Source organism: Monopterus albus, unplaced genomic scaffold (genome assembly GCF_001952655.1).
Source record: "Monopterus albus unplaced genomic scaffold, M_albus_1.0 scaffold415.1, whole genome shotgun sequence".
NCBI classification, from domain to species: domain Eukaryota; kingdom Metazoa; phylum Chordata; class Actinopteri; order Synbranchiformes; family Synbranchidae; genus Monopterus; species Monopterus albus.
Genome location: NW_018128295.1, coordinates 194,092 through 206,469, shown reverse-complemented (window position 1 = coordinate 206,469; position 12,378 = coordinate 194,092). Strand labels below are relative to the sequence as shown.

The window sequence follows — 12,378 nt, the reverse complement described above, 5'->3', positions numbered from 1 at the left end:
ATTAAAGTTGTTGCAGCAGAACCAAAGAACTCATCTTGTTCCACTCTGAAATGACATCACATGAGGCAATTTATCAGACTTCACGCAACTCCATCTGAAGCCACAGTGGGCTTTGTACTACCATTGTCATATATGCAGTAATACTCCCCAAGATCTATAAACAAACAGCTTAAAAACAGCGGGGCTATCCCTTGAATGCGGAACAACCAATATCAGTAGTTTGTTTTAGGGTTCAGTCACATTAGCCTTTAAGGTAGAATTAGTTCATTGCTGCAAAGTAAATCCACTTCCAGAGTTGGCTGCAAGTTCAAGTCTGGCGAACTTCGCTGCAATTCCTCTTTTTCTGTAATCATCCATTCAAAAGTCAATTTTACTGTGTCCAAAATGTATTGCATTACTGCTTTAGTTGATATTGTTTCTCTGAGAACAGAAACCCTGCATTATGCAATGCTTTTACAAACTTGGAAAAGTGGAGGCTGCACAGCAATATGCTAATGCTACTCACAGAGAACACTGGGGGACAAAACACACAATAGATCCGAATTCTATAATAATTTTGCTCCTCCTGAAAAAAAATAATGTGGCAAAAAATGGTTTTGCAGACCAAAAGTCACTTTACTCACCCTTTCCCTGCTCCCACTGACACCACCTGCATGTTGAAACCCCCTCTCCCACGGACTGGTTTGTTCCCAGCCCACTGGCCAACCACCATGCCAGCTATCTCCAGTTTCCCTCCCTGAGGGGGGATAGACTGAATGCCTGCCAAAAGAAGAAAGTATTATGGTAAAGTCAGTCTCAAGTGTCCAAATTCCACACTGCATATACCAACTGTATACATTAAATGAAAGGGATACTAATCTTTATAGCACTGAACACAATTTTTGAAGTAGTATAGAAGATGTCTGCACAGTTCACTGCTCTGCTGCACTAGGTGACGTGTGGGATACTCATGGTGAAACATCATGGAGAGTACACCGAATTTATTGCTGCAAAGTATTTGTGGAAAATAAAGGCACCGAAAATCACTTATCTTTTACATTTTTGTTCTCCACTGCTGTTGAAACTATTTGTTGCACACTACACTGTAACTAGGCTGCAATTTTAACATGTTTAATTTTATTTTGGCTAATTGTAATTATCTATAAATATTTTAAAATCTTATTTCTGTATTTTTATAATGCCTTATATGCATTATGTAAAGCACTTTAAATTGCTTTGTTGAAATTGTGCTATACAAATAAACTGTGCCATGCAAAGGCAATCTCAAGAAACTTTAGAATGACACTGTTAATTAAAGTCAAAAAGTAGGCAAAAAGTTCTGTCCAAAGAGTTATTTTCTGAGGTGTTCCTGGTCTCCACTTCCTCTCTGCACTGTGTTGTGGGATAGTGTACTACATCAAAATCTCAGTCAGGAATCTGGGCTTTTAGCATGCTTTATTCTGTTACTCTTCCAGCATGAGCAGAATACATACTTAACCCTATAAAACCATTTGTATCATATTTGATACGTGAGGTTTCTGAGCAAAAATCGCCAAAAATGCTCCATGTATCAAATGTGATACAATAGAAATAATCTAAATAATATGGCATCCCTATTCATATATGCCTGGACTGTCTGTCTATGCATAAATGGCAAATAAAAATCGTGAATCTTGAATTTCGAATCATGAATTATATTTTGGATTTTGTTAAAAGGTTTAATAAACATCTCGGTTCCAAAAAAATTTGAATGTTTTGGCTATTTTTGATATGTTGGCCTTTACAGGGTTAAAGGCTGCTTAGTATGGTGTATGCTAGCGGGACACAGGTGATGTCTAAGAGAATGTGTACATTCAGATTACAAGTGTCTATGTAGCGAAACAGGTAAAAGAAAGCATCTCTGTACCTGGGAAGGCTCTGGGTCTGTGCTGGGCAGGATGATGTGGATGATGATGAGGGGGCATGCCACCCATAGGGCGAGGTGGGTAGAGGGGAGGCATGGGGTAGAAAGGCGGCACCATGGCAGGGGGCAAGAAGGCAGGAGGTGGAAGAGGTGGGGGAGGAGGAGGAGGGCGGGACAGGTTGATGCCCTCAAGAATCGCCTGACGCATCTTCTCGACCTTGGACACCAGCTCTTCCTGCAGAGCAGAAAGACGACTTTCAGGTACAGTTCCTGACATGAATGCACCACAGGCTGAGAATGTCTAAGTGAGGACACTGAACAGAACACATTTTTCCTTTACTGTTCTCACCAATTGTTGTCTAAGTGTCCTTAAACCAAGAGACCAGCAACACTGTGGTATTAAAAGCCTCTTTCAGATATGCCTTGTGTCAGCAGCTAAGACCACTATAATAAATTCAGTTCAATACACAATGAAAGCTCTGAAATATTTCACAGTGGTGTAACCTGTTTTGTTATACAGTGTATCTGTTTAATTAAAAACTGCAGTGTATAAGCTCATGTACCCACAGTGCGGTATTATCTGAACATTTCATTATCTTAAAACACTTGACTTTAAAAACCAACACACACTAACTTCATTCCTCTCCATCTCCATGGTACCATGTGATTCATACCTGGCCCTCACACATGTCCAGCAGGGCGGCTCGGTCGCGGGCAGCTCGGGCCAGTTTGCTCTGGAACAGTTTGCCGTCAAAGAAGCCCCAGGGACAGCAATGCTCCCATGGCAATGGCTGGCCACACACATCATTGATGAACAGTGCTGTGTCAACGCCGGCCATAAAGAGGGCAGCCAGCTGCACGCCACGGGAATCCACCTTCTCCACCTGACAGCCAACACATAGACAGCTATTTTAAACTGTGGACAGTACACAGAGACAAGTAGTAGAAAAGACTGCAGAAGAGCTGTGAATCATTTGGTCTTGGAAAAATGGGAGGTGGGCACACACACATCACATTTTGTCTCAAGGGAGGCTCTTCTAAAAGAGTTTAGTTTGTAACACTAAAATCTATTAAATTACTCTTAAAGTAGCATGGTAAAATTAATATACCCAGTAGACTCAAGCATGACTTACCATCTCATAATTATGAGATCAGGATTTCATAATTATGACATCTTTTTCTCATAATTATGAAATAATGCAGTTGTTGGAACGCTGCAGAACTTGCATGAAAATCATCAGGTTTTAATGAATTTTTTTGTGTCAAATTATTTCAGTGAGAGTTGTCAATATATCCAACAGTGCATACCAAAAGTGAACTGTTAGTAACTGAATTGGCATACTTAGCATTTCAAAATGCAAACAACGGGCCGTAAAATTGCTGCCTGCAGTGTAAATCACTAAAAGGTTTATACGTGTACTGAGCAGGAAAGTTTCAGAACCTGCTTGAAAAACATTGTGGTTTTAACCTTATAAAACCATTTGTATCATATTTGATACGTGAGGTTTCTGAGAAAAAAAAAAAAAGATCAAAAATGCCCCATGTATCAAATGTGTTACAAAAGAAATAGAAATAATCTAAATAATATGGCACTTCTATTCCTATATCCCTGGACTGTCTGTCTATGCATATACAGTGGGTATGGAAAGTATTCAGACCCCCTTAAATTTTTCACTCTTTGTTATATTGCAGCCATATGCTAAAATCATTTAAGTTCATTTTTTTCCTCATTAATGTACACACAGCACCCCATATTGACAGAAAAACACAGAATTTGACATTTTTGCAGATTTATTAAAAAAGAAAAACTGAAATATCACATGGTCATAAGTATTCAGACCCTTCGCTGTGACACTCATATATTTAACTTAGGTGCTGTCCATTTCTTCTGATCATCCCTGAGATGGTTCTACACCTTCATTTGAGTCCAGCTGTGTTTGATTATACTGATTGGACGTGATTAGGAAAAGCCACACACCTGTCTATATAAGACCCTACAGCTCACAGTGCATGTCAGAGCAAATGAGAATCATGAAGTCAAAGGAACTGCCTGAAGAGCTCACAGACAGAATTGTGGCAAGGCACAGATATGGCCAAGGTTACAAAAAAATTTCTGCTGCGCTTAAGGTTCCTAAGAGCACAGTGGCCTCCATAATCCTTAAATGGAAGACGTTTGGGACGACCAGAACCCTTCCTAGAGCTGGCCGTCCGGCCAAACTGAGCTATCGGGGGAGAAGAGCCTTGGTGAGAGAGGTACAGAAGAACCCAAAGATGACTGTGGCTGAGCTCCAGAGATGCAGTCGGGAGATGGGAGAAAGTTGTAGAAAGTCAAAGAAAGTCAACCATCACTGCAGCCCTCCACCAGTCGGGGCTTTATGGAAGAGTGGCCCGACGGAAGCCTCTCCTCAGTGCAAGACACAGGACGGTCAGCTCTAGGAAGGGTTCTGGTCGTCCCAAACGTCTTCCATTTAAGGATTATGGAGGCCACCGTGCTCTTAGGCACCTTAAGTGCAGCAGAAATTTTTTTTGTAACCTTGGCCAGATCTGTGCCTTGCCACAATTCTGTCTCTGAGCTCTTCAGGCAGTTCCTTTGACCTCATGATTCTCATTTGCTTTGACATGCACTGTGAGCTGTAGGGTCTTATATGGGCAGGTGTGTGGCTTTCCTAATCACATCCAATCAGTATAATCAAACACAGTTGGACTCAAATGAAGGTGTAGAACCATCTCAGGGATGATCAGAAGAAATGGACAGCACCTAAGTTAAATATATGAGTGTCACAGCAAAGGGTCTGAATACTTATGACCATGTGATATTTCAGTTTTTCTTTTTTAATAAATCTGCAAAAATGTCAAACATTCTGTGTTTTTCTGTCAATATGGGGTGCTGTGTGTACATTAATGAGGAAAAAAATGAACTTAAATGATTTTAGCATATGGCTGCAATATAACAAAGAGTGAAAAATTTAAGGGGGTCTGAATACTTTCCGTACCCACTGTATGGCAAATAAAAATAGTGAATCTTGAATTTCAAATCATGAATTATATTTTGGATTTTGTTAAAAGGTTTAATAAACATCTCAGTTCCAAAAAATTAGAATGTTCTGGCTATTTTTTGATATGTTGGGCTTTACAGGGTAAAGATGTTTTCATTAGGCTATTTATTTAATTTTGACAGCACATCCAACAGTAGGCTAGGTAGTAAAATAACTGCTAATAGCTGATTTGGCGTACTTAGTGTTCCAAAATGTAAACAGATAGGCCTATAGCCTAGGCTAAAATCAGTGCCAATTGTAACACAGTGTATCCACAGCACCATAACGTAGCCTATAGCCTATGTCCTGTTTCTTACAAGCTGTGTGATTTGTCTAGATTCAATATCACATTTAGCTATCTATATAATAAATACTGCATAAGCTTAAATATCAAATTTTCAAAAAATAATTTTTGCACAATATTTTGGAAAATGTCACATTAAATGGTAAAAATTTAAAATGTGCACAAATCATACATAAACAAGGAACAAGTAGGCTATAATGTTGCTATACATCTGAGTTACTGTGAACTTCAAGACTATATTTGTTTAGCCTTTTTTAACGCTAAGTGGGACGAATTAGCTATTAATAGATCACTTTTGCTATGGACTATTGAACGTACTGAAAACTCTCAATGAATTACTTTGATACTAAAGAATTTGTTAAAACCTGATGATTTTCAGGCAAGTTCTGCAGCGTTCCATCCCCTGCATTATCTCATGAGATCTTAATCTCATGATTATGAGAACAGGATCACGTAATTATGTGACAGTAAGTCATAATTACGAGATCCTCCAATCCCCAAATCCTCCAAATGAAACTTTATCCCAAGATGCCCAAACTGGATCATCAAAAGTGTGGGAAACAGAGACCTAATAAAAATGGTGCGCTGCACGCTCTGTAAAATCGAAATGGCCGACTGCAGCAGCACCACTGCTATACACGAGCATGTCAAAAGAAAACACTCCGGGGCACTACAACCTCAAAACCACGTCACAGCAGTATTTATTACGGTAGGTTTTGTTGGTTAGAGTCTGGGAGTATCTCATCTGTTGTGATTCAGACAACTCAACAGAAGACTCCTTAGAGCAGATGCTAACGACTAGTATGGCAATGCCACTTTCCAGCAGTTTGTTTATGCAAATATAGGTCCATAAATCTAAATTACTATGATTTCCATTAATGTCAGGCTGTAAGTCGGTGTAAGCAACCTTTTGCACTTAAATAAGACAAGTGCATTTTTGAATACAACGGCACTAGCCACTGAAGTAAACCATACTCAACACACTACACTTTGTATGGTAATTAAATGCATAATAAACAACACCTTTCCTAACTAGGCCTACAATGCATAAATCTTAACTTTTGTGGTGAATTAGGTAAAAGTTGAAGTTTGAAATTGTTCCTTAATTCATGTAAATGTGTATTATTGATGGATGCCTTTTAATCTTTGGCACTTTATTTTTTATGCTGGGAATTTTTACTAGTAAAATAAGAATGTGAGAAAACGCTTGAATAAAAGTTTAAAAGTTTATTTATTAGTAAGTTAACCAATGGGTTAATTTACTAATCAGCAAATAAATGATAGATTAATTAAAAAAAGGTTAGACTGACTATTTGAAAAAATACCCAATAGATTTATTTTTTAAAAATCATTAGTTGCAGCCTTGGCGTATATCATAACAAAACAAGATGTCATCTTGGACTCTGTCAGGAGCAGTTTTTCAGCATTGATTGTTTTATAGACTGAACTATTAATAAAAAATAGGAAAGTCACTTTCGGCTTTTCCCGTTTAGGGGTTGCCACAGGGAATCGTCACACTGACAACTCGCATGTTGACATTTGGCATGTGTTTTACGCCGGATGCCCTTCCTGACGCAACCCTGACTCGACCCCAGGTCGAGTCACTCACTAGTTCCCACTAGCCTACCAGGGACGGCTGAAACTATTAAAAAAAAACTGGTAGATAATAAAAATAAAAACAAAATAATAATGAAAATAAAATAGTAATACTTAGCTGCCACCCAAAACAAAACGTTTGGTGTCAAATTACCCTAAGTATGTATTGGCCTTGTCCAACTGAATTTTGTGCTACTAAGAAGTGCACTGTACAAACAAACTTAATTAGGAGCACAAAAATGAAGTCTAGAAACAAAATAAGAATAATGAACTGAAACAGCATTCTGTAGAAAACCACTCATTACGACTATCTCAAAGTGACGAAGAGAGGAGTTGTGTTGCACCTTGAGCTCCTGTAGCTGGTCGGGCTCATAGAGCTGGCTAGAAACAGCTTGGGCAAGGAAGGCATCTAGCTCATGTCTCTGGAGGATCCTTCCTCCAGGCCACTGCATCATATACCTGAAAGGAAGGGAAAGCAAAGCTATCTTTAGAGAAGCAACACAGATCTACAGTGTACTGGCTTTTGACAAGCTTCATTCCTACGGTCAAATACAATCTCTCAAAACGGTGTTCACATATCAAACTGGCTGTGGCTGCATCTTTCATTTACAGTAACATAGGGATGTACCATTTTACTCACTGTGATAAACTGAAATTTGACTACGGTGTGACTTTAATACATTATGCACATCCTCACATATCAACAGACAGTGTGATATTCATTAAATTTGTCCATGCCACTCACAACAAGTAAGCAAAATAATTGAGTAAAACTTCTGTAGCAGAGGATCGGTTCCTTTGTATCAGTAGTATCCTACTGTGACCTACTGTCAGTTTATTAATAAACCCTCTTCATAAAGGACATACAGACATGTCACAGTAGGAAGATCATGAGTACATAATGAAATTGTCTGCATCGGTTGTAGGGACCTGGTACCGTGTATGATTGCTCACTACCATTACTTAAACAGAGCTAATGTTACGGTAAATGGTCTTATACTTGTATAGCGCTTTTCTATGCATTGCAGCACACTCAAAGTGCTTTCACACCATTTGGCCATTCACACTCATAAGACACTCACACACTGGTGTCATCACCAGGAGCAACTGGGTGTTCGGTGTCTTGACACTTCGACATATGGACTAGACAAGCCAGGAACCGAACCGCTAATATTCTGGTGAGGAGATGACCTGCTCTACCTCCTGAGTCACAGCTGCCCCCTTAAAGTGTGTGTGGCCAGAGGACGACAGTGAGAGGCGGCACATGGTGGTTTGTTATCCCTAGACTAATGACTAGGTCTGCAGACCAGCTATTATTACAAGCACTAAGCTAAGACTGCGTCCGCACTTCCAGGGCCATGCAAACACCTGACCGCACAGGTTTAGTTTCATATGTGCTTTTCCTGCTATGACAAGTCAAAATAGCTGATGTGAAAAAGGATTACTGATGGTGCAAACATAGCAGACAAGATGATGAGGTACGTCAGGTTGGAGGGGTGGGGAAGGCCCTGGGTCAGTTGTCCCAGGTCAAGGGGGTAGGGGGCAAAACAGCCATATTATAGCGCCACATATTTGAGGAAAGTTTATAATAGTATTTTTGTTTTATATAGTATTTTTCTTCCCAATTTTCCTTGACATAGTCTGTCAAAATAATTTCAATTTCTCCCATTATAATGCAAAAAATGGTTTGATCTGTCAAACTGGGTCAAGGAGTGTTCACATATTCAGTAAACTTGACAAAATAAACAGCCATTTATTACCCCTGCTTTTTTGTCAGATAAATGCAACACTGTTCCTAGAAAATTGTTGCAATCACAAATTCTTTGGCATTCTAATATTTGTCTTTTGCTTGCCATTCCACACAGAACTCCAAAAACGGGCTGGACAGAATTACTGACACCTTTTCAAACTCATCAGAAATAGTTGTATTTCAAGCATGCGATGCTCCTTTCATTTTTAGCTTTCTTTCCTCTGCTTTTTTGTGGTGTTCCAGTGCAAACAAAAGAAACATGAGAATACCAAAGAATTTGCCAATCATCTACATGGACTGATTGTTTTGCAGATTAAATAACTACTTTGGCTCTAATTCCAAGCTTGGAATATAGTCTACATCCATTAGCTTTAAATCTGCATGCACTGACATCCAACTGTTGTCACAGCACAGTGATAACACAGAGGAAATTGAACCAAGAGAATTACTGAGCAAAATGTAACTCTGTAAATGCTTACCCACTATAGTTTGAAAAATCACAGAGCTACTTCCTGTTAAACACTGAGATCAACATAGCTGATATAATGTAAGAGTACAAAGTGTGTATTTCATTGTGCAGTGTTATGAGAAACTGCAATCTCGAGAGAGAGCCACCATCATAAGACTGCATACAGTAGGACTGCAACTAATTATTTCCATTCCATTTATCTGCTTATTAATCAATTAACTGAAAAATGATTGTTTATTAAGTGCTACAAAATAAACACAAATGCCAATCATTTTCCTAGAGTGCAAAATGTTTAAGTATATTTTTGTTCCACTAACAGTCTAAAATCCAACTGCTCAATATAGCAACATGTTAAACGAAGGAAAGAGGCCGATCCTTACATCTGAGAAGCTAGAACAAGGAAAAGTTTGGTTTGCTAGCCAAACTAGTGCAAAAAGTTACTCACACAATTAATCAATTATCAAAATAGTTGCAGATTAATGTTTGTTGATCAACTGATTCATTAACAGACTCATCATGTTCAACTGCAAAGCAAAAAGAACAGAGTACATCCAGAGAGTGGTTCCCACTGAGGTACTCCTGAATCAAACTCTGGACACTAAAACTATTATAGAGCACTGTCATACCTGAGCACACAGCACATGAGCAGCAGATGCTGTGGAACCTGTGCTGGGTTGAGGAGAGCTGGGCAGTCAGAGCGTAAGCAGGCCAAGAAGGCCCTGGTTCTCCTGGAGCGGTCCTCACTGGCACGACCCAACCACAGCCGTCGCAGGTTGGGGCAGGTCCACTCCCTGAAACACAGGGCTGGAACCAGCTCTGGAGTCAAGGCTGACTTGGCCTTACCACTGCTCCACTCTTTGACAATCACTGGAGGAACTGTAATACAGAGGTAAGAGAGGGCTGTTAGTATGAAAATGGACAGGATTGTTTTGGAAGAACTAATGCCACCTTGGTACTATAATGAATTAGAGTCAATGAAATGGATGTTTCAGTTACAGGCTTTGGAGCATCTGTGTTGTTATATTAACAGACTCCTCTAAAACCTAACAGTAAGAGTGCAGTGAGGGTTCATAGACTGTGTTGGACTCTGTGACCTTCCTCTTATGAGACAGTCCATCGGTGCTCTGTGATATAAAAAGGCGCTTAGTGCTGGTAATTTTTAAACAGTAGGTTTTTCGCACAGCAAACATTCTGACATGCCATTTCAGGAAAAGCACAAGTGTTAGCTAAATGCAGCAATGCTGGTTCAGTTACATTTCTGAGCATCAGTAAGCCAGAGTCCACCATTCCAAAGCTGCATGACTCGTAGACCTGAATGGGATGCAGCCATCATTAATGACATTATTTACACCTGTGTTTGTGAAGTCAAAATGTTCTCCACCTCCACAGCAATCAAACCAAGGTCTAAACACCTACCTACCTCCTATAACTTTCAGCGTTTTTCCAAATTGTCACACTGACGACTCGCAGCGGCGAGAGCACTGCGCCTTAACCACTAGCCTACCAGGGATGGCTAAACCAAAGCTGGTACTAGGTATGGAGAGACCACAAAAACTGACAACTAATTGGGAAATATGATAGGCTTCGTGTAGCCTTGATAATGAGGCTTTGTCAGGTTACATTAGTCATTCATGTACATATATATTCCCCAACATAAAACAGGGTTTCACTGAAACTTCGAGTGCCAAATTACACAATGAGGTCACAACAGCTAATTAGCTAGAAACAACACATTATGACCTTAATAGACTGTAAGAAACCTACAGTGAAGTTAACTGGCTGCCGAGAAGAGAATATTTCAGTAGCAATAGAGCTCACAGACCAAGAGGTTCAAAGGCGTTCTCACCCACCCCACTAGGTGGGAAAAAAGAAGAAGAAGAAAAAAAAAATCTACGGATCTACAGTCATCACCAAAACGATAAATTCAAAAGAAAAACTGTTGTTATTTCAGACACAGTACTAAGAATAAATGCGAGTGAGTATATGTACAGACAATAATGACCAGTCAGTTTCCATACTGCCCTCAGCTACTCCCTGCAGTCGCAGGACCTACCTTCCTGGGGAGCCCTCTTTCGGAGAGCAAGCCTCTCCAGGCGGCGGTGGGTTTCGGCCAGACTGAAGAGGACACCATAGGCATATTGTCTAGCAGCACGGAACAGCAGAGAGGCAGGAGGCAGCTCAGAGTTACACTCATCCTCTATACACACTGGCATCTTCATCTCTCCCTGAGGGGCGGGGCGGATGGAGGGAGACATAAGGACAAAATGTTGGAAACAAACTCTGGCAAGGTTGATTTATTCATGTCACCATTTTTATAGCCACTGTTTAACTAGACAAGATGACTTATGAAGCTTGCAAAGATTGAGTTAAAGCTTGCAGGGACAAATGCAAAGACATAAAAAACATGAATGGCATCTAAGTGAGGAAAGTTGTTTACCTTGGTCAATATGTGGTAAATCTGGGGATACATCAGTCCCCTTCTGTGTCTGTGTTCGGCTACACGAAGAACCTCAGCACTGACCTAGAATGTCACAACCAAAATAAAATAAAATAAAATTAAAAAAAACATGTTAACAACCTGTAACAAACAACCTGTAATTAACTGGACACATGTTGTCATGGACACACACCTGAGGCAGAGGGGGTGTGGTTATGTCCATGTGACTCCGCGTCGCCATAGACAGCAGTGACGGAATGTTTGACCCGCTCCCGTTGCCTTGGGAACCGTCTCCAGAGGCCGAGCCCCCCCTTCCAGCAGGATCCTCCCGCCGAGAGGGCTTGTCCGTCAAATGGCTGAAAGAAAAGGTTTATGGAGTGTTTATTCATTCTGGCCTGTATGTGTGTGTGTGTGTGTGTGTGTGTGTGTGTGTGTGTGTGTGTGTGTGTGACACGATGCCAACGTTTCTGCAGGAAAAACATTCACTCAGACATTTTGCGCAGGTTTCGATAAGTTCTCACATTATCAGTTCTGCTCTTGGCATTGAAAAAATTAATAAGATGATGAAGCAGCTTTATTTTATTGTCATTGTAGCATTGGGACATGTACAATGAAATTTTGTTTGGAGCCAAGGGCCCCAGGCCGCTGTGTGCTTATGTGCTGCCATCAAGGGCAACTTGAGGGGGTCAGTGCCTTGCCCAAGGACACTGACATGGACTGCAGGTACTGAGATTAATTTCCTATTTATTAGTGATGCACCAAAATGAAAATTCTGGGCCGAAACCGAAACAGAAAATTTATGATGCACTTGGCCAAAAACCGAAACGAAACCGAAAATGGCTTCTTTTAAAAACTTTAAATTTTTAAAACACGCTCACTCTATAATTGTGTATGTATATGTATAT

General features: G+C 40.2%; 1 protein-coding gene across 1 annotated transcript in view; it reads right to left on the bottom strand.

The window, feature by feature from the left end:
• Positions 1–619: 619 nt before the first annotated feature.
• The window catches only part of LOC109951870 (constitutive coactivator of PPAR-gamma-like protein 2), a 34,117-nt gene continuing 22,358 nt past the window's right edge, over positions 620–12,378 (bottom strand). The window contains 8 exon segments of the mRNA XM_020586600.1: positions 620–759; positions 1,886–2,117; positions 2,557–2,766; positions 7,162–7,276; positions 9,663–9,912; positions 11,090–11,261; positions 11,474–11,557; positions 11,667–11,829. Coding sequence (XP_020442256.1) covers positions 620–759; positions 1,886–2,117; positions 2,557–2,766; positions 7,162–7,276; positions 9,663–9,912; positions 11,090–11,261; positions 11,474–11,557; positions 11,667–11,829 — 1,366 coding nt within the window.